The 21,540-nt window shown below is 47.7% G+C and overlaps 1 protein-coding gene across 1 annotated transcript; it reads left to right on the top strand.

The window, feature by feature from the left end:
* Window positions 1–2,030: 2,030 nt before the first annotated feature.
* PSMA5 (proteasome 20S subunit alpha 5) lies at window positions 2,031–19,994 on the top strand. Its single transcript, XM_084611134.1, has 9 exons — window positions 2,031–2,196; window positions 5,263–5,329; window positions 8,736–8,862; window positions 10,287–10,354; window positions 11,410–11,517; window positions 11,622–11,680; window positions 12,663–12,765; window positions 14,521–14,607; window positions 19,704–19,994. Exons 1-9 carry the CDS (start codon window positions 2,168–2,170, stop codon window positions 19,779–19,781), a joined length of 726 nt encoding a protein of 241 aa, XP_084467260.1. The 5' UTR covers window positions 2,031–2,167; the 3' UTR covers window positions 19,782–19,994.
* The last annotated feature ends 1,546 nt before the right edge of the window (window positions 19,995–21,540 follow it).

Genomic DNA, 21,540 nt, shown 5'->3' with positions numbered 1-21,540 from the left:
ATTCGACCTAAAGTCCTAGTGTAGACCAGGGCTTAATGATGAATCTTTGGGCTAAATCCTAGTGAACATCTCACTCTTGAGTGGTTTGGAGCATCCCAAGAGCCACAAGGAGTTTGGAGCAATCCAAGCTCTGCAGATGGGAGATTAGCTGTGGAGCAGCCAGGGTGCTACGGTGGGAGAGGTGACGATGGTGGGACCAGCGTGTCCCCAAGTGCTAAGGTGTTAGGACAAAAAGCTGTGTGGTCTGGAATCCACAGCCCTTGAGAACCAGCATGAGTTACAGCACGAGGCCAGTTTTGTGTGTACAGACCAACCTGCACAGTATGAGGAGTCAGTGTGCACAACAGAAGAGGGTGAGTACAGCAGCAGGCAGTGGCTGCACAGGGTGTAGCTGCAGCAATGTTTTCATGGATGCTGGTGTTTGTGGTGCAGTTGCAATATTGACAATCTCAGGCATTCAGAAATCATGACTGAGGCCCCTTAAAATCATGATTCATGTAAAAATCATGATATTTTTAAAAATATTTTTAAAAAGAATACATTTTGGAGTATTTTTCTTTCCCTTCTGCTTTTAGAGCTGCTAGGGTGCATTCACTTTGTGATTTGAAGATTTTTGCTGCAACAAAGCGGAGGTGCGGGAGAAATCTTTTTTTAAAATGAATGCTGAGAGTCTCATGCAATCTCCTGATCTCTGCAGGTGGGACTTTAACAAAAAAACACAACCGTTGTGAGACTTGTCATGAAATCACCAGTTGTGCCCAGTGACCCGCCCGTGGCCAGTAGTGAGTGCTGGGAGCAGAGGTTACAACCACGCTGGTCTGGTTACTCGAGACCTGGTGCCCAACTGAGAGCAGAAGCGACAGAACTCAGGACCTGCTGGCCTCAGCCCCTTCTACTGCACCTGCCCCATCTCCACCCTGCTGCTGCTTTCTCTCTACTGGGCCCAGCCTCTAGCCCCTGCCCCTGCCCCTGCCCCTCCCTGCTGGGCCCAGTACCCCCCACTTCCCTTCCCTGGTAGGCCCAGCCCCCTCCCTGCTGGGCCCAGTACCCCCCACTTCCTTTCCCTTCCCTTCCCTTCCCCGGTGGGCCCAGCCCCCTCCCTGCTGGGCCCTGCCCCTGCCCCTCCCTGCTGGGCCCAGTACCCCCCACTTCCCTTCCCTTCCCTTCCCCAGTGGGCCCAGCCCTCGCCCTCGCCCTCCTGGGCCCAGCCCCCTCCCTGCTCCTGCCCCTGCCCCTGCCTGCTGGGCCCAGTACCCGCCACTTCCCTTCCCTTCCCTTCCCCAGTGGGCCCAGCCCTCGCCCTCGCCCTCCTGGGCCCAGCCCCCTCCCTGCTCCTGCCCCTGCCCCTGCCTGCTGGGCCCAGTACCCGCCACTTCCTTTCCTTTCCTTTCCTTCCCTTCCCCAGTGGGCCCAGCCCCCTCCCTGCTGGGCCTGGGCCTGGGCCTGGGCCCGGGCCCTGCCCCTGCTGGGCCCAGCCCTCGCCCTCGCCCTCCTGGGCCCAGCCCCTGCCGGGCCCAGTACCCCCCACTTCCCTTCCCCGGTGGGCCCAGCCCCCTCCCTGCTGGGCCCGGGCCCGGGCCCTGCCCCTCCCCCTCCCTGCTGGGCCCAGCCCCTCCCCCTCCCTGCTGGGCCCAGCCCCTCCCCCTCCCTGCTGGGCCCAGCCCTCGCCCTCGCCCTCCTGGGCCCAGCCCCTGCCGGGCCCAGTACCCCCCACTTCCCTTCCCCGGTGGGCCCAGCCCCTGCCGGGCCCGGCCCCTCCCCCGCGCGGCCTGTGCCTGCCCGCTCCTAACACCTGATGCCCCTCCCCCCTCATTACCGTCTGGGTTCTTCCCCCATCGCAAGGATTGAAGAGTGGGGCGGGATCCGCATACTCCTTAGACCCTGGCAACCAGCAGCCAATCAAGGCTTGGCAAGGGAGCTCTTGACCAATCGCAGAGAAGTAAGACGGAATCCCGCCTCGGGTGCCTATTGGCGAGGGCATGGTGACGTCTCAGGGTGCTTCGCCAATTGGGTAGCGGTGGGGGCAGGGCCGCGCAGGCGCAGTGCGGAGCCGGTTGCTGACAGGGCCGCTCGCTGGAGGTTTCGGGCCTGGCGTGGGACTTGGACCCGGACTCGGCGTTTCCCTGCCCCGCACGCACCGGCCTTCCGCCTCGCGCCCGTCGCCGCCATGTTCCTCACCCGCTCCGAGTACGACAGGTGAGCGAGGGCGGGCCCGCCCCGGCGCGGGCCCAGGCCCAGCCCCAGCATCTGCCTCGTCATGGAGCCCGGCCGGGGCCTGGGGCCGGCCCAGCCTCCGCGACCCCTCCCGCCGAGCCCTCTCAGCCGCGCCGGGGGTCCCCGCACTGCGGGGGGTCCCCGCTCAGCGCCCGCCCCTCCGCGCGGGGAGCTCTGCCCCCTGAGCCTCCCCGCTCCCTTCTCTCTGCCCGCGCCCAGCCTCCCGCTGCCTCTCGGCGGGGATCCCCCCTTCCGGGTCCTCCCTTGGGCTGCTCCCTGGCGGTGTCCGTGGGGGCGATGCTCCCAGTGAGTCCCCAGGGTCGGGCTCCTTCCCTTGCTCCTGGCCCTGAGCCGGGGTCCTTAGTGGGGGAGGACAGACCCCGCTGTGTCATCACTCTGGGGCCTGATTGACAGCACGCTGGAGGTGGCCAGCATTTGGGGGCCCTGGGCAATGGGAAAGGGTGCTTTAGCCACCCAGCCTTAATGTCTCTGAAGTAGGAAACTTGGGGCTTGTCTGCAGTGGCACTTTACGCCCCCCTGAGCACAGCAAGGTGCAGCGCTGTAAAGTGCCAGTGTAGACAGTGCACCCGCCCTGGGAGCTATTCCCCTCGTGGGGGTGGCTTTTTTATAGCGCTGGGAGAGCTCTTTCCCAGCACTGTGCTGTGACTACCCAAGCCACATTAAAGTGCTAAAGTAAAGATGTGCCCTTGATGTCGCGCTCAAAGGAACACCATCAGATTATCCCACTACAGCATCCTTCTTTTCCACTCGTGGCACCCAACTCTCCCTGAAGTCTCTTGAGATTAAATACCAATAGTGCTGCAGTATGGCTAAAAGTCAGACGTAAAGCAGCAGTAACCAAGTAGAGTCCAAGTTAGTAAAGCCATTTTGGCTCTGTCCACATTACAATTACAGGTGGCCATAGACTTCATTACAAGAAAGAGGCTTATTGGAGACAGATAATTGTAGAGTAGTTGTAGCCTTGTCCCTAATTCCACATATTGTGCCTTTTTATTGTAATTTAACTGCTGTTTCCAAACACTTGGGCCCTGTCTATGCCATAGCTCAATCTGCTTTAAATATGATGGTTGTTAACAAAGTGTTAATATAGTTTCCCTGACCCAAGTACATGAGGCCTACCTACTCATGTTAGACCTCCTACTGTCTGGCTTGCAACTTCAGAACTATAGGTTTCAGAGTAACAGCCGTGTTAGTCTGTATTCGCAAAAAGAAAAGGAGGACTTGTGGCACCTTAGAGACTAACCAATTTATTTGAGCATAAGCTTTCGTGAGCTACAGCTAACTTCATCGGATGCATACGTGGAAAGTATGTGGAAAATTTCCACAGTATGCATCCGATGAAGTGAGCTGTAGCTCACGAAAGCTCATGCTCAGATAAATTGGTTAGTCTCTAAGGTGCCACAAGTACTCCTTTTCTTTTTTCAGAACTATAGTGTAGGCAGGGCCTAAGAAGCAGGCTGGGTTAGTCACAGAGTGACTGAGTTTTCAGGCTTTTGGTTCCATTTTTAGTTGGACCGAACACTATGTTTTGCATGGTTATGAAACTGCCATCAAAGCAAATAAACAAAAACTACTCTCTCAGAAAGTTTGGGTCACTATGTAATCATGAGCTAAGCTATTTGCGTGGATGTGGCAAATGTGAATTTGCATATGCACCCTTACACTCTGACAGGTTTCAGAGTAGCAGCTGTGTTAGTCTGTATCTGCAAGAAGAAAAGGAGTACCTTTTCTGCACCACTGTAGCGCTCTAGGCCGCAGTTTTTCAAAGTACAGGTCGCAACCCATTACTGGGTCGCGGAATGTCAGGCATTGGGTCGCTTTGCTGATTCAAATTATAACTATCATTGCTGTGCAGCAGCTCTATAGGGCTGCACAGCAGGGAACTGGAGAGGAGAGAGGTAGGGGGTGGATGGGAACTGGGGAGGGTAGCAAGTTGGGGCTTAGAGGGCTGCTGTGAGCCTCTCCCCCGGAGCTTGTTGCTGCCGGCCTGGAGAGAGGGACCCTTTCCCTGGAGCTCCGTGCAGAGGGAAGAGAGGCGTGTGCTTGGTGCTGGCAGCCGGCAAAGGGAGAGAGAGGCAGGTCCCTCTCCCAGAGCTAGCTGCTGGGGGCGGGGGGGAGGGCTGGGCCTGCCTGGTGCACCCCAAATCCCTGGCCCCAGCTAGAACCCTCATCCCTCCCCCCGTATCCCAATCCTCTGCCCCAGCCCTGAGCTCCATCCTGCATCCTGAACCCTCATCCCCAGATCCACCCTAGAGCCCACACCCCACCCTCTGCCCCACCCTGGGCCACCTCCCACACTCCTTACCGTAGGCTTACTAAGGGTAGTGTCTAGTGTTATGTAAAGGGGGTTAATCTGGAATGTATTGCAATATTATGATTTTATGAAAACTCTAGTAAAAAAAAATAATTGTTTTGGGTCACTGGCATTAACAATTTTCTTCCACTGGGTCATGAGGAAAAAGTTTGAAAACCACTGCTCTAAGCCAACGGGAGAGAGCTCTCCTGTCAGGTTAATAACTCCTGCCTCTGCAAGAGGTGGTAGCTATGTAGGTGGGAAAAACTCTTGCTAAATATAAGCAAGGCAGTAGCCTTCCTGAGCCAATAGGAGCATACACTGTTTAGAGTCCAGTGGCCGTTCTGGTATCTGCTTGTGGAAGATCCTTTGGAGCATTTCTCCCCACATTTATAATTGGACCCACTGGAGTTCTAGGGCATCTTCTGCTTCTTTGTCCAGTCCCTGCTGCTCTTTCACTCCTTCCTCTTTTTAAAACTCATGGGTCTACATCCCTCTAGTCAATATCTGCCATGTTGGTGTTCGCTTTCTGAATATACAGGTGTCATGCTGCTGGATGAGGAACATCTATAAACATATCCAGCCACTGACTAAAATGCCGTCGTTCTGCATTACCAGCTAACTTGACTTGGTGCCATTAGGTCCCTCTGCAGAATAGAACCAGGAACTATTTTCTTTGATGTTTGTCCTTAAGTTTTTGGCCTTTTCTCTAGCTCTGATTTTTTTCATTGCAGGGGTGTGAATACCTTTTCTCCAGAGGGGCGGTTGTTCCAGGTGGAATATGCCATCGAGGCTATCAAGGTATTGCAAACCTCAGCCATTGTTGATACGTTGCTATCTGTAGCCCAAACGCTCCCAATTGTGATTGGGCTTAGTCACTAAGGACGGGAGAGCTCTTAACAAAAGTCCTGTTGTTCATTTCAGTAGTTGACTCTTCATTTGAAGTGAGGACTGAACCAGTGCTCTATCATTTATTGTTCCCTTTTTTTACACACACACACCCTACCTGGTGGAGCTCTTGTGTTCATACAGTGATGCTGGTTAATAGTAATCCTGATGACATCTTGCAGTTGAGAGCCAATCCTGTTCCATCGTGGGCTTCGGATGCTGGCAACAGGCATGCCGCTTATTAACAACTTTTTCTGGAGGAAAGACCTCAGCTGCAGGCAGGTTTGCAGGGCTACAGAAAGGAAAGGAAGCGTTTGAGGCTGCACAGTACGTCTGTATGCTGTGTGCCGCCCTAGCACTAGTACCTTGGTTCGGCAGGTCCCAGTGCTTCCTTCTCTGGCTGCAGCCCCACCAACCTGCCCGTGACCAGGAACTGCCATCCACATTCATAGTGGCCTGGGGTGCCCACGTCCCAGCCTAATGGGGGATCCCCTACCAGAGTCCTGGCACTATGGGCTGGGAGGGGAGGCTGTGGGCTGCGCAGCAGTAGGGAGACTTCAGCCCAGATGCTGGGGCTTTCCATGGAGCGTGTAGGTTCTGAGGCCACACAAGGCTGCACAGTACCTCTCCCTCTGCTTTCCTGGCTGCGTTCTGTCCTGACACCGGGGGTTCGGGCTGTCTAGTGCTTGTTCCCTGGCTGCAGCCCCGCAAAACCAGCCTTCTGCTTATTGGCAACTTCTGGGTAGCAGCAATTTTTACTGGGAACTAAGAGGTTGCTAATAAGCAAAATCCATTGTATAATCAATTGAATTGAATGTCAGTTAACACTTAAGAACACCACAGCCTGGAGTGGGGGAAGGGGAAAGACCTCTTCCCCAAAACTACACACTCAGCAAAAGCTTGGGGAAACTACTGAATGCTAACATACTGCCAAATGTAGTTAGAACTGTGTGGGGGGTGTCCTGGACACTTGAGATTATTAAAGATCCCATGGCATTTTTGAGACTTGGTGTTCGCTCCAACATGTACACCAAATTCTTATTTGAGTAATTATGTTCTACCTCCTTAAATGCCTCCCTACAGCTTCAATTAAAAATATTCACTTGATGCCCTGAACCTTTTTGGGCTAATGGAGCATTGCATTCTGGGATGTGTAGTTTCCACATACCACCTCTCTCAAAGATTACCAGATTGTAACTGTACTCTATTCTGTGTTAACTAGATGACCTTTATTTTCTTGGCTAATTGCCAAAGAAACCTGGGGTTTGTGAGTGCCTGTTTATAATGGTTGAATGTTCTTTCTATTGCAAATAATGCAGTTGTCTCATTGCTCATGCACAAGATGTGTTTTAAATTAATTGAGAAATTGAGGTGTATTTTTTCTAATATATGAAGAAACCAACAGTTTCTTACACTAAAACCCTCTGCATCAAATTTGGAAAGTGGCGTTGAGGAAAGAAACCTTTTTTTATAGGTTCTTCGATAGCCTCTATTTAGGGATTAACGTTAAGGGTCCACGTAGATGAATATCTTCTCTGTTACTAGTTTCCACTCAAACACTTTGGCCACAAGGAGCAGGCAAGATGCAGCTATTCAGTTTCATCAAGTTTTTGGAAGCAAGAACTCTTAAATGCATTCTAGTAGTCAGCGTGTTGATGCATTCATATTGCTCATAAAATACATATAATAAATCTGAAACCTAATCCATAGGATAAACTTGCTTGTCTTTATTGTGTGTTCCATCAATAAGCCTGGAAATGAATTAGATTTATGCAGCTCAAATATTGCCTTTAAGATGTTTGGTACATTATTCCATGTATTGGGAGTGCAGGGGGATCCTTCAGTTTACAGGGAAATAAATTGGGGCAGTTGGTAATGCAATCTTTGCAGTACCTCAAACAATCATATTTTGTTTCATAATTACAGCCAAAGCTTTGAATGTGGTTCAAGTAAGGTATATACTTAATAAGGGATCCAGGTGGTTCAGTCTTTGAGAAACATGCAGGTGAATATGATGCAACTTCCAAAATTAGGGAATACCTGTGTGCATTTGACAGTGGCATGGTTTAGGGCTTGTCTATATGGGGAAATTTACTGATATAGTTATACAAGTAAACTTCCTTGTGTAGGCAAGCTCTTAGAGTTATGAGCAGGCAACTGATAGCCAAGTACTCCTGAGATTTAATCCCAGTTCTGATGCCCTGTGTGGCCTTTGTCAGTCACCTCACTTCATTATGCCCATTTCCCTGTCTCTCAGAGGAGTGTAATACTTAATTATCTCACAGGGGAGTTGAGGATCCAGTAATTAAGGCATGAAAAGCAGGATTTGGTGAGAGTGCAAAGTACCTCTCTTTCACTTGGTGAAGACTCCTAAGAAAATTCTGCAGATAGTAAGGGATTTCACAGCAAAGGAAAGAATAAAAGTGACTAAACTAATAAAATTAATCTGCAAATATTCGTGTTATCCCATTTTATATCCATGGAAATCAATGCATCTGACTTTAATTTTGTTCTGCAAAAAAAAATTCACAAAGCTCTTTTTAATCTGTAAAATTAAAAAAAAATTCAGTGAGATTATGGTATAGCTCAGGGAAGAGATTAATTACTAATCTGCAAGAGGGTTTCTGGGTCTCGATTAACTTTCAAACTGCACGTCCTGAGCAGCTTAACTTCAGTTCCCAGATCAAATTATGCCCTCTTAGTTTAGCTCTCACTGTGCGTTATCCTGTATTTGTTGTGAAGGTACATAACTGTAGATACATTAGTGCAGCGGTTCTCAAACTTTATAGCACCACAACTCACTTCTGACATCAAAAATTACTACATGACCTCAGGAGGGGGTACTGAAACCTGAGCCCTGCTACCCCAGCTGGGCGAGGACAGCAAAGCCCGAGCCCTACCCCGGTCAGGGGGCCTGTAACCTGACCTCTGTCGCTCAGGGCTGAAGCCGAAGCCTGAGCCCTGCTACCCAAGGCTGAAGCCCTCGGGCTTTGGCCCTGAGCGGTGGGGCTTTGGCTTCGGCCCCAGGCCCCAGCAAGTATAACGCCAGCCCTGGTGATCCCATTAAAATGGGGTCACAACCCACTTTGGGGTCCTGACCCACTGTTTGAGAACCCCTGCATTAGTATATGCAGAATCTGTTTCTGCTACTGATGTTGTAGTACAGTAATGGCATCATTCGGCGGGGGGGTAGAGATACTACAAATGATGTAGGTCAAGATGAGCATCCTCATTTTGTGTAGATTAGATACCAAAGTGTAGGCACCCTAATGCTGTTGTAGATTACGTGTGATGGTGGTAACTGTGTGTGTGTTCTTAGCTTGGCTCCACAGCCATTGGGATTCAGACATCAGAAGGTGTTTGCCTGGCAGTGGAGAAGAGAATCACCTCCTCACTTATGGAACCCAGCAGTATTGAAAAAATTGTAGAAATAGATTCTCATATAGGTAAGAGTAATGCAGGTTTGTTCCTTCTCATGGTAAGGCCTGTGTCATCCTTCCAGCCCTGGACGTGTAATAAAAGCTTCTCCAGAAGAGTTTCATGAGAGACTTGTCTTGAAACATGGTTTCTGAAGTCATCTGAGGCCCTCACGTGGCTTTCTTGGGTGGGAATGAACAAGCAACTCCCAGCAAATACTGGGTGCTGGTTACTGGTTTTCCAGGCTCCAGGCCAGCAGGACATAGTTGCAGGAGCAGGAAGCAGCAGCTGAAATGCTCTTCCTCTTTGACCTCCCTAATGAAAACTCATCCCCAAATTTAGATCTGGGAGGGTAGGGAATTATTGCAATGTAAAGGTTTGATCCCAGGCCAGTGTCTGTGCTGGGAGCTCACTGGTTGGATCACTAATGTTAGACTGTTCCTCTGTGCTCAAGGCAGCTTACTGCAGCTGCAGGGGGCCCAAGGAAGATTGATTGGGCCAGCTTAAAATATGTCTGCTTAAAAAAATTAGAGCTCTCCAAAACACTAATCTTGTAAGTGATAAGAATTGGTGTGGGCTGTGCTGCTCATGAAGAGACAGGTTTTTTCTGGGAATCTAGCCTTTCTCCTCTGCTTTCTTACAATACAGCCCTTTCCACAGCTACCAGACGCCATGTGGTATAACAGGTTGAACGGATCAATTTATTTATAGCCGCTTATTTCAACCAGCTACAAACGTGCAACTTTGTGGCATTCTGTGTGCATATCAAACGCTATCAGGCAGAAAGGTGACTTTTCCAATACTTAGATTTTTGGTCAATAGCCCCACAGGTCCTCCCACCGCAGCCCTTCACTCTCACACATTTAGTAAGTTCCCAGCCTAAATTCTGGCTGCCTTGTGCTACCCAGCCACTAATTAATTCACCCTTACATTATGCCACCTATGTTCAGGAAGCTGGTGAGTGGCTCCCTGTGGAGCCTGATTGCTGTCTCAGACCTCTTACTGTGCCACTGCCAGCTAACAGAGAAGCAGCCAGCCCCCTTTTCGGGGGAGGATGACTTTATTCTTTCCAGCAGGTTTGGCTAGTGCCTTGGATTCTCTTCCAAGGTTTCAGATTCGGTTCCTTTGTCCATTCGCTGCAGTAGTGGTTTTTTGCGTAGCTCTTTATATCGGAATGCCAGGCATCAGCCCTGATAAGCCATAGCTTTAGCCATCTAGCTGAGCAGTAGAATATTACCTATCTGGCAATTCCATTTGCATCCAGTGTTCTTCACTTTCTGACCTAAACTATTGTATAGCGTTACTGAATGCTGTCACACAGGAGCCACATTTGGCCCAGTGGGTGAAGGAGTACTTATGTCACTAGTAAAGTGCTTTGGGCATTTTGGGGACAAAAGTGGTAGACAACTTAATAAATGAACTTATTTGTCACACTCTCTCCCCTTTGTTTCAGGCTGTGCCATGAGCGGATTAATAGCTGATGCAAAGACTTTAATTGATAAAGCAAGAGTGGAGACACAGGTAAAGCTTCCTCTAGTATCTCAAAACAACAACCTGATTCTGAGAATAGATTATTTTTCTGGCCAATTGGATGGTCCTGGCACTTGCAGACCTGGGTAGCAAAGGCAAACAATGCTGAGCAGGAGGAGAAACTCGGAGCCAAGCCCAGCAGCTGAAATTTCACAGGTGTTTGGCAGAACTGACTCTCACTCACACTTGTTGTTTGTTTTGGTCTTTTTAGTAGTGAGAGCTTGGTATGAAGAAGGAACTGCATTAAATTCTGTTGTAGAGGAGCTTTTCCTGGGGGACTCGGAGCTGGTATGGGTGGATAAAGACACATCAGCACTGTTCCTCCCCTTCTTTTAGAGTAACGTGAAATCCTTCTCTCCTTTCAGCTGAGTGTAGTTCTAAGATGTACTGACTTTGCAATCACCCTGGTAGTGTCCCAGGGTATCAGGTGTCCCTAAGGGAGCAGCAAACTAGTAAAGGGACCGATCCACTACTTCTGAAAGAAGCCCTTGTGAATTTGTATAATTTCCAAATTACTCATTTTTTCCCATCCCAAACCAGGCCATGAAGATACTCCTCTTCTGAGAGGCCCATGTCACAGACACACGTCCTTTAGCTTGGGATGTCACTTCTGAGCAATACAGAGCGTTCCTTGCATTATCTCCATCTTGTGATTGAATGTACTGCCCTTGTAATGCCCCAAGCTCCTGCCAGGTCAGGGAATGGAACTGGAGTCCAGAAGCTGGGAATGGGTGACAAGGGATGGATCACTTGATGATTAGCTGTTCTGTTTGTTCCCTGTGGGGCACCTGGCATTGGCCACTGTCAGAAGACAGGGTACTGGGCTATATGGACCTTTGGTCTGACCCAGTATGGCCATTCTTATGAGTATCCCGCATGGCAATGCAGAGCACCATCACAAGGCTACATGGCAGGCCCATTACCTTTGAGACCCTTTTATTCCATCAGAGCATTGGCTTTTGCATGTGTCCTATTGAGGATCATGCGCAAGAACTGGCTTTTGGAAAGAGACAGATGGGTCAAGCCCTTGTATGATCTTCTCCTAGAATCACTGGTTTACATACAATGAAATCATGACAGTAGAGAGCGTGACACAGGCCGTATCCAACCTAGCCCTGCAGTTTGGAGAGGAGGATGCTGATCCTGGTGCTATGGTGAGTAGGTGCTGGCACAGGACATTTTCTGATTGTAAAACCATTGGATTTCCTTTGCCTTAACAGTCCTGGTCTCTCTCAACCCTCCTGTGGTTTTGTTACAGTCTCGTCCATTTGGTGTAGCGCTGCTGTTCGGAGGAGTCGATGAAAAAGGACCCCAACTGTAAGTTCAGTTCTCTCACTGGTTCATGCTCTTCTTGGGAAGAGGCGGGGCTTCTACCTGAAGCACCACGAGATAGTCTGATTAGACAAGAAATAGGGAATTGCGTAGAAATCAACATCTTGGGCTTATCTCAGTATGTGCCTGGGATGCAACAAGCTGCAGTGGTTGCCTGTTCATTGTGGAACAGAATATGATGCTTGCAGTAAACCCTGATTTTAAGTTTGATTTAAAAAAAAGTTGAGAATAAAGTGAGGGGGGAAGATCTTTCTTACCCTTCCCCAAAGGACTAGCAGAACCACTTGTAACATAATATCTGGAGCCTGCTATATCATTCCTTAGGGAGGGGGTGGGAGCACTTGTAACCAGAAACTCAATGTGCTTCCAAGATCCAGACCTTCCTGGAGTGGTGGGGGTGGGGGGTGGAAGTTCCATGAATGCAGTGGGAGGAACAGCACAGTGAAAAGAATCTGGAGCTGAAGGTCTGTCTTTCTGGGTAACCATGGCCTCGGTCCCTGTCAGAATAATGAAGGATCCTGTTCATGTGAAATGCTTCTGCTAGGGTTGTGAGCGATAGTGACAGAAAGGGGTGCAACTCTAATTCTAATTTGGATACCCTGGTTGTCTGTTGGGTTTGGCACTTGCTTCAGGGCATTTCTTGACCCTTCAGCCCCTTTGGAATCTTGGTCTGAATTTTGTCTTGTCCTCCAGATGCTAGCAGGAGTTACCTGCTGCTGGTGTATCTTGTCTCAGCAGCCCCTCAAATCTGCCATACAGGATGATGCTGGCTTTAGCCACATAGCATGTACCCTGAGCCTCTGCCTCAGGATGTCAGGCAAGCTGCTGCTCTCTAAATGTCACCCGATGAGTCCTTAACTTCCAGCTGTAAATTGGGCTCTGCAGAGAATGTTTCATTATTGTGAATCTTCTGGGGAACCCCTTGCAATGCAGTGGCATAAGACACTCTTACCTGTATTCCTGGCAGGTTTCACATGGACCCTTCTGGGACATTTGTGCAGTGCGATGCCAAAGCAATTGGGTCTGCCTCGGAAGGTGCACAGAGCTCCCTGCAAGAGGTTTATCACAAGGTAACGGAATGAGTTCAGAATTACACCCACTGATTAGCTAGCTGATGTCTGCAGTGCCCTGGGAAGTAGGTATTACTCCCACTTCATGGGTGGGGAAACTAGATACAGGGGCTAAATCCAGAAGGGTAGTACCAGAGCACTCCGATACCATGTTATGGTATAAATACACTCCCCAAGATGATACAGGGACACGCTGACCCCTCCTAAAGATAATTTCAGGTTGACAGCATGATGGATAGAGATGTTTTGATCGAACCAACAGGTACACGTTTAAAGGGTGGTAACTAATCACGTCAGAGAGGCAATATATAACTTGTTTGTATAGGTGTATAAAAGAGGGATTGCTGAGGGGGGTGCCTCTGTCTGGGCTAGAGGGGAGCAGAAGGTCATGCCTGCTCGCTGAGCTGTGTCCGTTGTAATAGGTATACATGTGTTAAGTGTCTCCATAGAACAGGGGTTCTTACAACAAATATTTTGGTGGCCTCAGAGCGTGGCCACCAACTCTTGCTGGTGGCCGCTCTGAAAAACTGGGCTCTCTGTCCCTGCCTCCCGCAGCCCTTCAGTGAGAGCCGGCATCAAGTTGGTGGGTCAAGAACTCACCAGCCGCATGTGGAGTCCCAGGCTCCCTTTGCCTTGCCCGGGCAGGAGCAGGGGAGCTGCCCAGGGGAGCACACCAGCAACTGAACGCTGCAGCCACCTCCAGTGCCATGCACATCAGCCCCACATGTCTCAGAGGCGCTGCCCGGATCCCCTGAGGAGGCTGCAGGGTGCAGATCCCTTCTGGCGGCACCAGCACAAACACCAAGCCAGCGCATCTCGCTGCTCTTGGTAACAGCTATTCAGGAGCAACAGCTGGGTGCTGCAGTTAGAGGCCACTGCTTTGCTCCCCCATTCTCCACCTGCTTTGGAGGCTTTTGTGGCCGAAGAAAAATCTGCTGGTGGCAGCGTTTGAGAAACGCTGCCATAGAGTCTACCAGGCGCTAGGACTGTGCTTCGTAAACAATACACCTGTCTGAACCCCTGTGCCACTGAACCGAGTCTGTGGTTTCCTTGGGCATTTAATCCAAACAGCAGACTTGGATCGATCTGGTCGGAGCCAGTACAGTACAACACGCACACAGCCAACAACTGATAACCGCTAGTCATCCGTTCTTGGGTATCGCATAGATCATTGGCTCTGGACATTGGCTCATGGGGGGCCTCACAGGTTAGAGCATGAAGAGCTCTCTGAATACGGAGGCCAATTTTTCAGAATTGTTAAATAATATTCAGTGAGAAACAGGAACCCTGCTGATTTATAACTAGAAAGACGGTGTTGGGTGGGGACTTCCTAAGACAGCCTTGTTGAGGTGACCAAGCAGCTGAATTTAGATGTAATAAATGAGACCTGATTAGTGTCATGTTTTTTTTGTGATGGAGATCTGATTTGAGTTTTGTAAAACGATAACATAGAGAAGGGGAGATCTGCAGTATTACACACAAAAAGGAAAACAATGTATCCAGCAATTTAGTTATTGCCTTACCTGAACTACATTCCTGACTAGTGCAGTGTTGGTAATATATATAATTTGGTGACATTTTGATTTGCTGCCACTGATAGCTTGATATGATATTTTGGAGCAGGACAGAGGGAGGACACGACTTTTGGAGAGGATGTGATTTTCTTTTTCAGAGGACTGTTTAGAGAGGTGTGTGTGAGAAGCTAAACAATGAAGCTGAGTGGCTAACTTTTTTTTGGCTTGTTTTATTTAACAGTCAATGACACTGAAAGAAGCGATCAAGTCATCCCTCATCATCCTAAAGCAAGTTATGGAGGAGAAACTGAATGCAACTAACATTGAGGTATGTGCTGCTGCCCGGTTCTTCCTTGTACAAATGCTGTAGGAGTTGGCAGCATTTGGACTACAAGAAAAATCTGTCCTGCTTCCCTGGTCCAAGTTTCTGTGGCTGCACAGCAAGTATCTCCTTAGGGTGTCTCAACTGATACTAGGTCAGGGTTGGTTTTAGATATTTGTCAAAATAGCAATGACTGGGATGAGGGGACTTTAAAACAAGGGCCAATCTGCAATTCTTAAGCCTTCAATCTCTTCCTGAGGTGGTGATTCTTGTCTGTTGTTTTGTCAACATCTATACATTTCTAATGTGCTCATTGCCATAATATCAGTGTGTTGCCACATAACTCCATGTGGCATACCTGAAGTAAGAATGAAATCCTTAATCTTGATTTGGGCTCTTGGGAAAGTATTGCTGGGCTCTTCTGCCCTGCTAATTGGAGAATGCTTGTCTGAGTAAATATTTGAATCCTGCAACACTCCCTGAATGTGGCTAGGCTTGACTTTGTATTACTCTCCAAAACCTTGAAGGAGGGGGCCCCGTTCTAAGAGCACTAACACAAGATTTCAAGAGTTGCCAGAATGGACATGTCATGCCAGCTGGGTAATTTTTTTTAGGGTTTCCCACTCCCATCCTTTCTTGTCACTTCCAAGGAATGAAAATTATACAGCTTCAGGACTTACTATTCTTAGTCTTGGATCAGTGCAAAAAAATAAGACCAAAGAGATGGTTTTTCCAGACTTCAAATCTCTGGGAATGAATATGTAGAGTCTGTGTTAACCGCCACTTCCCAGTGATGAGCAGCAGCCTTGCTAAATGTAATTTGGTTCAGACATGCTAACACTTTCTTGTGGGGCAAATAAAAATCATTTTTTCCCTCTTTTTGTCCATCATGGTAAAGGGTAGGTGAATAGATTTATTTTAATCAAGGCTGGTGTATAACATTTGTTTCTATTTCTGGCAGTTTACAAGATAACTGAACCTTAAAATCATGTCATTCTGACTACTAAGTTGCTCTTCTGTCTCTTCAGTTACGGATGTGATTTCAACAGCTGCTGTCTCTAGGTAGTAACTTTCAGGCTGAAAGTAATAGGCGCACACTCTAATTTTGGGTGCCTCTGTTTTTGACTGCCCACCCTGAGATGCCTGGGGCCTGACTTCTCAGAGTTGTGAGCTGCAGGTGAGGTGCCTTAGCTCTGGCAGTCTGAAGGATCAGTTGCTGAAATTGTAATGGGAGTAGGTGGGGAAGCCAAGCAAGATGATCAGAATGACGTGATTTTACATTTTTGTACTGCACAACCTACTAAAGCACAGAAATACTTTGGGTCCAGTATAAATGCTCTGAAGTCCAGTAGACTTCCCTAAGCACCATTCCTGAACAGTACCAGCAATAGGAGAGAAGTTTAATGACTGCAACAAAAGCTACTAGCAATAGGCATCTGATGCTAGATGTGCTGCTTGTGTCTAATATTAAATGCTGTTAGTGAGCCCTTCTGAGATGACAAACTGAGCTGTCCTAGAGAGGAGAGATGGAAGAGAACATGCCAGGTTGCATTTGCACACTCAGAGCACAATCTTGTGCCATCCCCAGAAATGTTCCAATTAGCAAGGACTAAGTCATGAGCATTTTAACAGGGTAGCCAGCCCCTTAAATAAAATTGGACTCAGCTCTCCTTTTTCAGTCCAGGTGTACTCTAGTTTGGTGTAATGAGGGTGAGGCTTCTCCCGGAGTTATAAACAAGAGGTCAGAATCCTGAGGTACAGTTTAGAATGGGAGAGAGTCCAGAGGCTTGAGAGTACGGAGCTCAGAGGAAGAGCAGAGCTGGGCTGAGAGCTCAGGGAGGAGATGCCCATGAAGCCAGATCAGGCTGGGGAAAGCAGAAGGCAAGAAAGCAGTCGGCGATTGGGCACCTACAAACTTCCCCTGGTCAGAGAGTGCTAAAGGCTGAGAGCAGCAGAGGGTGATGCCTCTGAACTGGAGAGCCAGAGAGGGCTGAAGGACGGATGGGTGAGTCTGCTGATGTCTCCAGGGAAGAGCTGGAACTATATCTGAAAAGGAACAAGGGTGGAGAGAAACCCCAGCTAGAGGTGCTGAGCTGGGGCATGTTGAGAAATGCCAGAGCTGAACTTGGTGTTGGACTTTTGGGACAAATGTGCTATTTGGACTGTGCTGGGGGCATCTTGGTTTGTGGTAGGTAGTGGGACTTCACTTTAGATAAGCTATTACCAGCAGGACAGTGGGGTGGGAGGAGGTATTGTTTCATATTCTCTGTGTGTATATAAAGTCTGCTGCAGTTTCCACGGTACGCATCCAATGAAGTTAGCTGTAGCTCACGAAAGCTCATGCTCAAATAAATTGGTTAGTCTCTAAGGTGCCACAAGTACTCCTTTTCTTTTTGCGAATACAGACTAACACGGCTGTTACTCTGAAACCTAATAAACTAAAACTGCAAAAAGGGCTACTTATGTATTCCAAAGGCTGTACTGAGTTTATTTGCAGAATAGAGGGAAACTGAGGCAAGGGGCCACTTACAGGGCTGCCCTGAGGGTACAATGGGGTGCCCAGTAAGGGGCCACACATTTACAAGCATGTTTGCTCATTATTACTATCTTACAAATCAGTATCTTGGTCAGTGAAGCTTTCCTCTGGATGACTGACTTATAGTACAGTGTGTGAAGAAATCCATGCAGAGTAATGTGTACAGTATACTTATCTCAGGTCCTCATTTAACACGGCTTAACTGTCTTCAGCATAGCTCTGTATGCATTGAGGAATCACTATCAGGTTTAATGACAGGTTTCAGAGTTCAGAGTAACAGCCGTGTTAGTCTGTATTCGCAAAAAGAAAAGCAGGACTTGTGGCACCTTAGAGACTAACCAATTTAGCTCACGCTCAAATAAATTGGTTAGTCTCTAAGGTGCCACAAGTACTCCTTTTCTTTTTAGGTTTCAGAGTAGCAGCCGTGTTAGTCTGTATTCGCAAGTATGAGAATTGTGTGCTGAGGATTAAAGGGGCACTGTATAGTGAAATCACCCTTCTAGTTGAGAATGTTTGACTTAGTTACTATATCTGAAAGGCTAGAAAGCAAACCGAAGAGAGAGTTAAGGTTAGGTGTTTTTTTTTTTTTTTACATTTGACAACACATTGTGTGTCTTTTTTCACGGAAGTGGGGTGGAGAAAAACAACGTGAGAATGTGGCAAAGGAACAGTTAAAAATATACCTTGACAATAGGGCTCAGGAGCCAGTGCAGCACCTAAAATGTCTCTCCAAAAATTTGCTTTTTCAATGTGACTGTTTCCCTTTATTTAACCTCTTTCCTTACAGACAAGTCTTAAAATCTAGAGCAGTGGTTCTCAACACGTGGTCCACGGCTGCTTGTGGCCCAATCAGCACACAGCTGCGGCCCATGTGACATCCTCAGGGCCATACAGATAGTGTGTATGTATTGTGTGGATGTGGCCCACATAACACACAGAGAGCTGCATATGCAGCCCACAATGGTAAATAGGTTGCGAACCACTGGTCTAGAGTTTGGATAAATTTTTGTCGTTCACTAGTGTCTTTGAATAGTGGTCTGGGGGGTGGGAGGGGGCATGGTAGAGTTGTACTTAAAGGACTACCCAGTCAAAGTGGGTCCAGTATCTTAGGCCAAAACTATCAAAAACAGTGATTTTAGGTGCCCGACATGAGACTCCGTAAACAGAGCTGTCTTTCAGAAAGTGCCAACTACCTGCCGTCTGAAAGCCAGGTCTGGTTAAGGTGTCCCATGTTGGACACTCAAAATACTCATCATTTTGAAAATGTTGGCCTTAAAAGTTCTTGACCTATTTTTATACTCTTCACCTTGTACATCTTTGACATTCTTTGCTCCCCTGTGGGTGACCACAAAGCAGTGCCGCATGGGGCCCAATGGAAGCTCCAGGTCATGTGGGTCTTGGGTCCTTTTTGTTCTGCATTTCTGTGTCCAGTCTTTCCTCTTCCATTGATGTGTGGCAGTAGCATACTCCCCATTCCCCAGAGAGTGAAGACTTCTGCCCCACTTCCAGAACTCAGTACATCCCAGGGCGGTCCAAGGAATGAATGTTCTGTGCCACATACGGTAGCAACCACAGGTGCTCCCCAGTCCCCCTTGTTAGCTTCCACTGCATCTGTTCTTTACCGCTATCTTCCCATGTCAGCCCCATTAAATGGCTCTTCAAATATTCTGTTGCTCCTTTTCCAATTTCTTCTTAATATTTTGGTGCTTGGTCCATGAAGGTTCCAGGCTATCTGCCCTAGAAACTGAATCCAAACAGCATCAGGAGATCCATGCCCTGCCCTGATAATGTGCCTCTGTCCTGTTCTCCTGGGGTCACTTCCGGGAGAGTGAACTTCCTCTCAGCCCAGGTCCCCTTGAATCCTTGGCCCTCTTCCGATCTCCATTTGAGCCACTAAACAGCTGATTGATAGAGGGCAGTGACAGATGTTCACTACTGACCAGGTCTGTATTTGAAGTAATGACTTTGATGCAAATGGCCTCTTTGGTTACCAATTTCCCAAAGATACTCAAGCTCGGTATTAACAAATTGTCCCCTAATGATTTGAGGAGTTGTTAGCCTCATTTTTAGAATGCCTGTGTAACAGGACAGGGCTTGTAACCCTGGTTATTACAGAAGAGGGAAGCTGGCTCTCTAAACTTGCCTCCTGAAGATGGTGGTCCAAAAGATGTTTGCCTGGGCCTGATTAGAAATGGAACTGGCTGAACTGCAGCTTGTCTTGCCCTGCCGCCCCGAAGTTTTCTGTTGAAGAATTAGTGCGAACCAGTCTGTCCCTGCAGAGGGAGAAGCAGCTGAACCTGTGCGTTCCCAGTAGATGTTTCCCTGAGCTGCTGCTACTATGAGGAGATTGAGTCAATTAGAAGTTATTTCTGCAGCAGGCAGCTATTTTAGGGAATCAAAGAACATGTTACAGGCTGGAACGATCTCGCTGGGCTGGCGGATCAGGCAGTTGAGAGGGAACAGCTGCTCCATCTCTGGCAGTTTCTCTGTTCCATGCCCAGTGCTGTCACTTCCTCACGTATGCAGGCAAATAGTTACACTGAACCCTTTCTTCTTCTCCTTCCAGCTTGCAACGGTGGAGCCCGGAATGAAGTTTCACATGTATACAAAAGAAGAGCTTGAAGAAGTCATCAAGGATATCTGAAAAACAAGGAGCTTGAGAGAGAGACTCCCTCAAAAGCCTCGTTCCCTGTTCTAAGTGAACTGACTTCTTTCAGTTCCTTCGAGTACCCATGATTTTATTTCCAGCAGCGTATGTGCTTGCTCTTTGTAGAAGGCTGTAATGGTTTTTTTTACAGGTTCTGTACATAAACAATCTACAGTAAGGAAATGAGAATAAATCCTTTTGTTACTCTTATCTTGATTCTCTTGTAATGGAGTTCTGGGGTGGGGGTAGATGCAGAGCAGGTATAGAATGACCTCTGCTGTTAAACTGCTGCAAGGTAATACAGAAAGCCCTGCACCTAATATATGTTCTGCAAACAGGCATCCCTAATAAAGCTGCTCTCCCTGCACTGCTATGCACACTGCTTCTCTGGACAGCATTGTCTGGTGTTCCCAGACATGGCCCGACCTCCAGCACCACTCTGGGGGAGATCCTTTCTGGCAACTCCAATGGCAAAGCTCCCTCTTGTGGAGAATGCTGTAATGACATACTATCTGTACTCAAACATCTGATCCAATGTCACTTACCTGAGATGAATCCCCCTTTGTGTATCCAGTGCATCCAGGCCCCTGCTCATCCAGATTCATCTCACCCATTCTCCTTCATATGTCCAAGGCTTGCCTGTAGTTTTGACTTCTGTTGAAGGTTGTGAAATCAATAACTGGATTTGACATTTTCTTAACAGGAGCCTTAAAAGTAGGACCAAAGAGCATGGTAGGATACTTATACCCTTAACTGGAAATGAATTTTAACATACCAAATGCCTGTGACTTTATTTTCATAGTCAATTTTCAAAGAGTGACTTCATTTTCCAGATGTGAAATTGCTTTGAGATATATGGGTGCAGTATTGTCCTGTTAACAATCAGCCTAGTTTCATTTATTTCTGGTGACCTGTCATTTAGATCAGTGTCCTTTTTGCTTATCTAGTGTGAATCTTATCCCCTTACTTGTCTTACTTTTGTTCCCAGTTGAATAAAACACAGCATTAGTTTCTCTAACCAAAGGAGCTGTAACTTCTACTGCACAATCTGGATACTGTGGTTGATATCCATGTGTATTGGATTGTTAAAAGGAAGCTCTCCTTAATCATCAAACCCAAAAAGTTTGTCCTTGTGAAATCAAGGTCTTATTTTACTAATGCTATTTCAGAATGTAGGAAATTAGCTACGTGGTGGTTCCTCCCAGTAGAGGCCTGTGACTACAGTTCTGTTGAGTGGGTGGCTCTTTAAACCTTTGCATACGGTTGAGGGTGGATCTACCTGTAGTTTTACCTTGTCTTCCTATTTTGAAAAATTAAACAGTTTCATAATGAAGAAATTAAAACTTTTTGTTTTTTGTGAAATAAGCAACTGAGGTAGCATTTTTTAATATAGGCATTGAGAGACTCTGAGCAGTGCAGAGAAGGAAACTTGCTCTGGCAAATGGGAATACTTAAGACATAAATTTCTGCAAAATTGACTGAAACAGAAAACTTGTATTCTTATGCCTCTGAAAAACCTTTCCACTGTGACTCTGAAGTAGAAGCTGTTTCTGTCTCCAGCATTAATTTCATGGTTGCTTTTAGCTTTTTCAAGCCACAGCATGAAATTGACAAGACGGATCAGTTTCACTGTTTCTATTCCTTACCTTGTGGAAGTCCAAACACCAAGAGAATTGGGTCAGTTTTCTTTGCTGTTGCTTGGAAATGGTCTGAGCAGCAGCAAAGGGAGGCAAGGGGGCTGTTGGAGCCAGGAGGA

This window comes from Lepidochelys olivacea (genome assembly GCF_965140295.1).
Source record: "Lepidochelys olivacea isolate rLepOli2 genome assembly, chromosome: 21".
NCBI classification, from domain to species: Eukaryota; Metazoa; Chordata; order Testudines; family Cheloniidae; genus Lepidochelys; species Lepidochelys olivacea.
The sequence above is the reverse complement of the archived record's forward strand: the minus strand, read 5'-3'. Positions and strand labels throughout refer to the sequence as shown.

What these genes read in the sequence shown, in the direction of transcription:
- PSMA5 (XM_084611134.1), top strand. Translation starts at nt 2,168, where the DNA reads ATGTTCCTCACCCGCTCCGAGTACGACAG. An exon ending in ATGCCATCGAGGCTATCAAG is followed by an intron (nt 5,330 to 8,735) that starts GTATTGCAAACC and finishes GTGTGTTCTTAG; the next exon opens with CTTGGCTCCACAGCCATTGG. An exon ending in TGAATGCAACTAACATTGAG is followed by an intron (nt 14,608 to 19,703) that starts GTATGTGCTGCT and finishes TTCTCCTTCCAG; the next exon opens with CTTGCAACGGTGGAGCCCGG.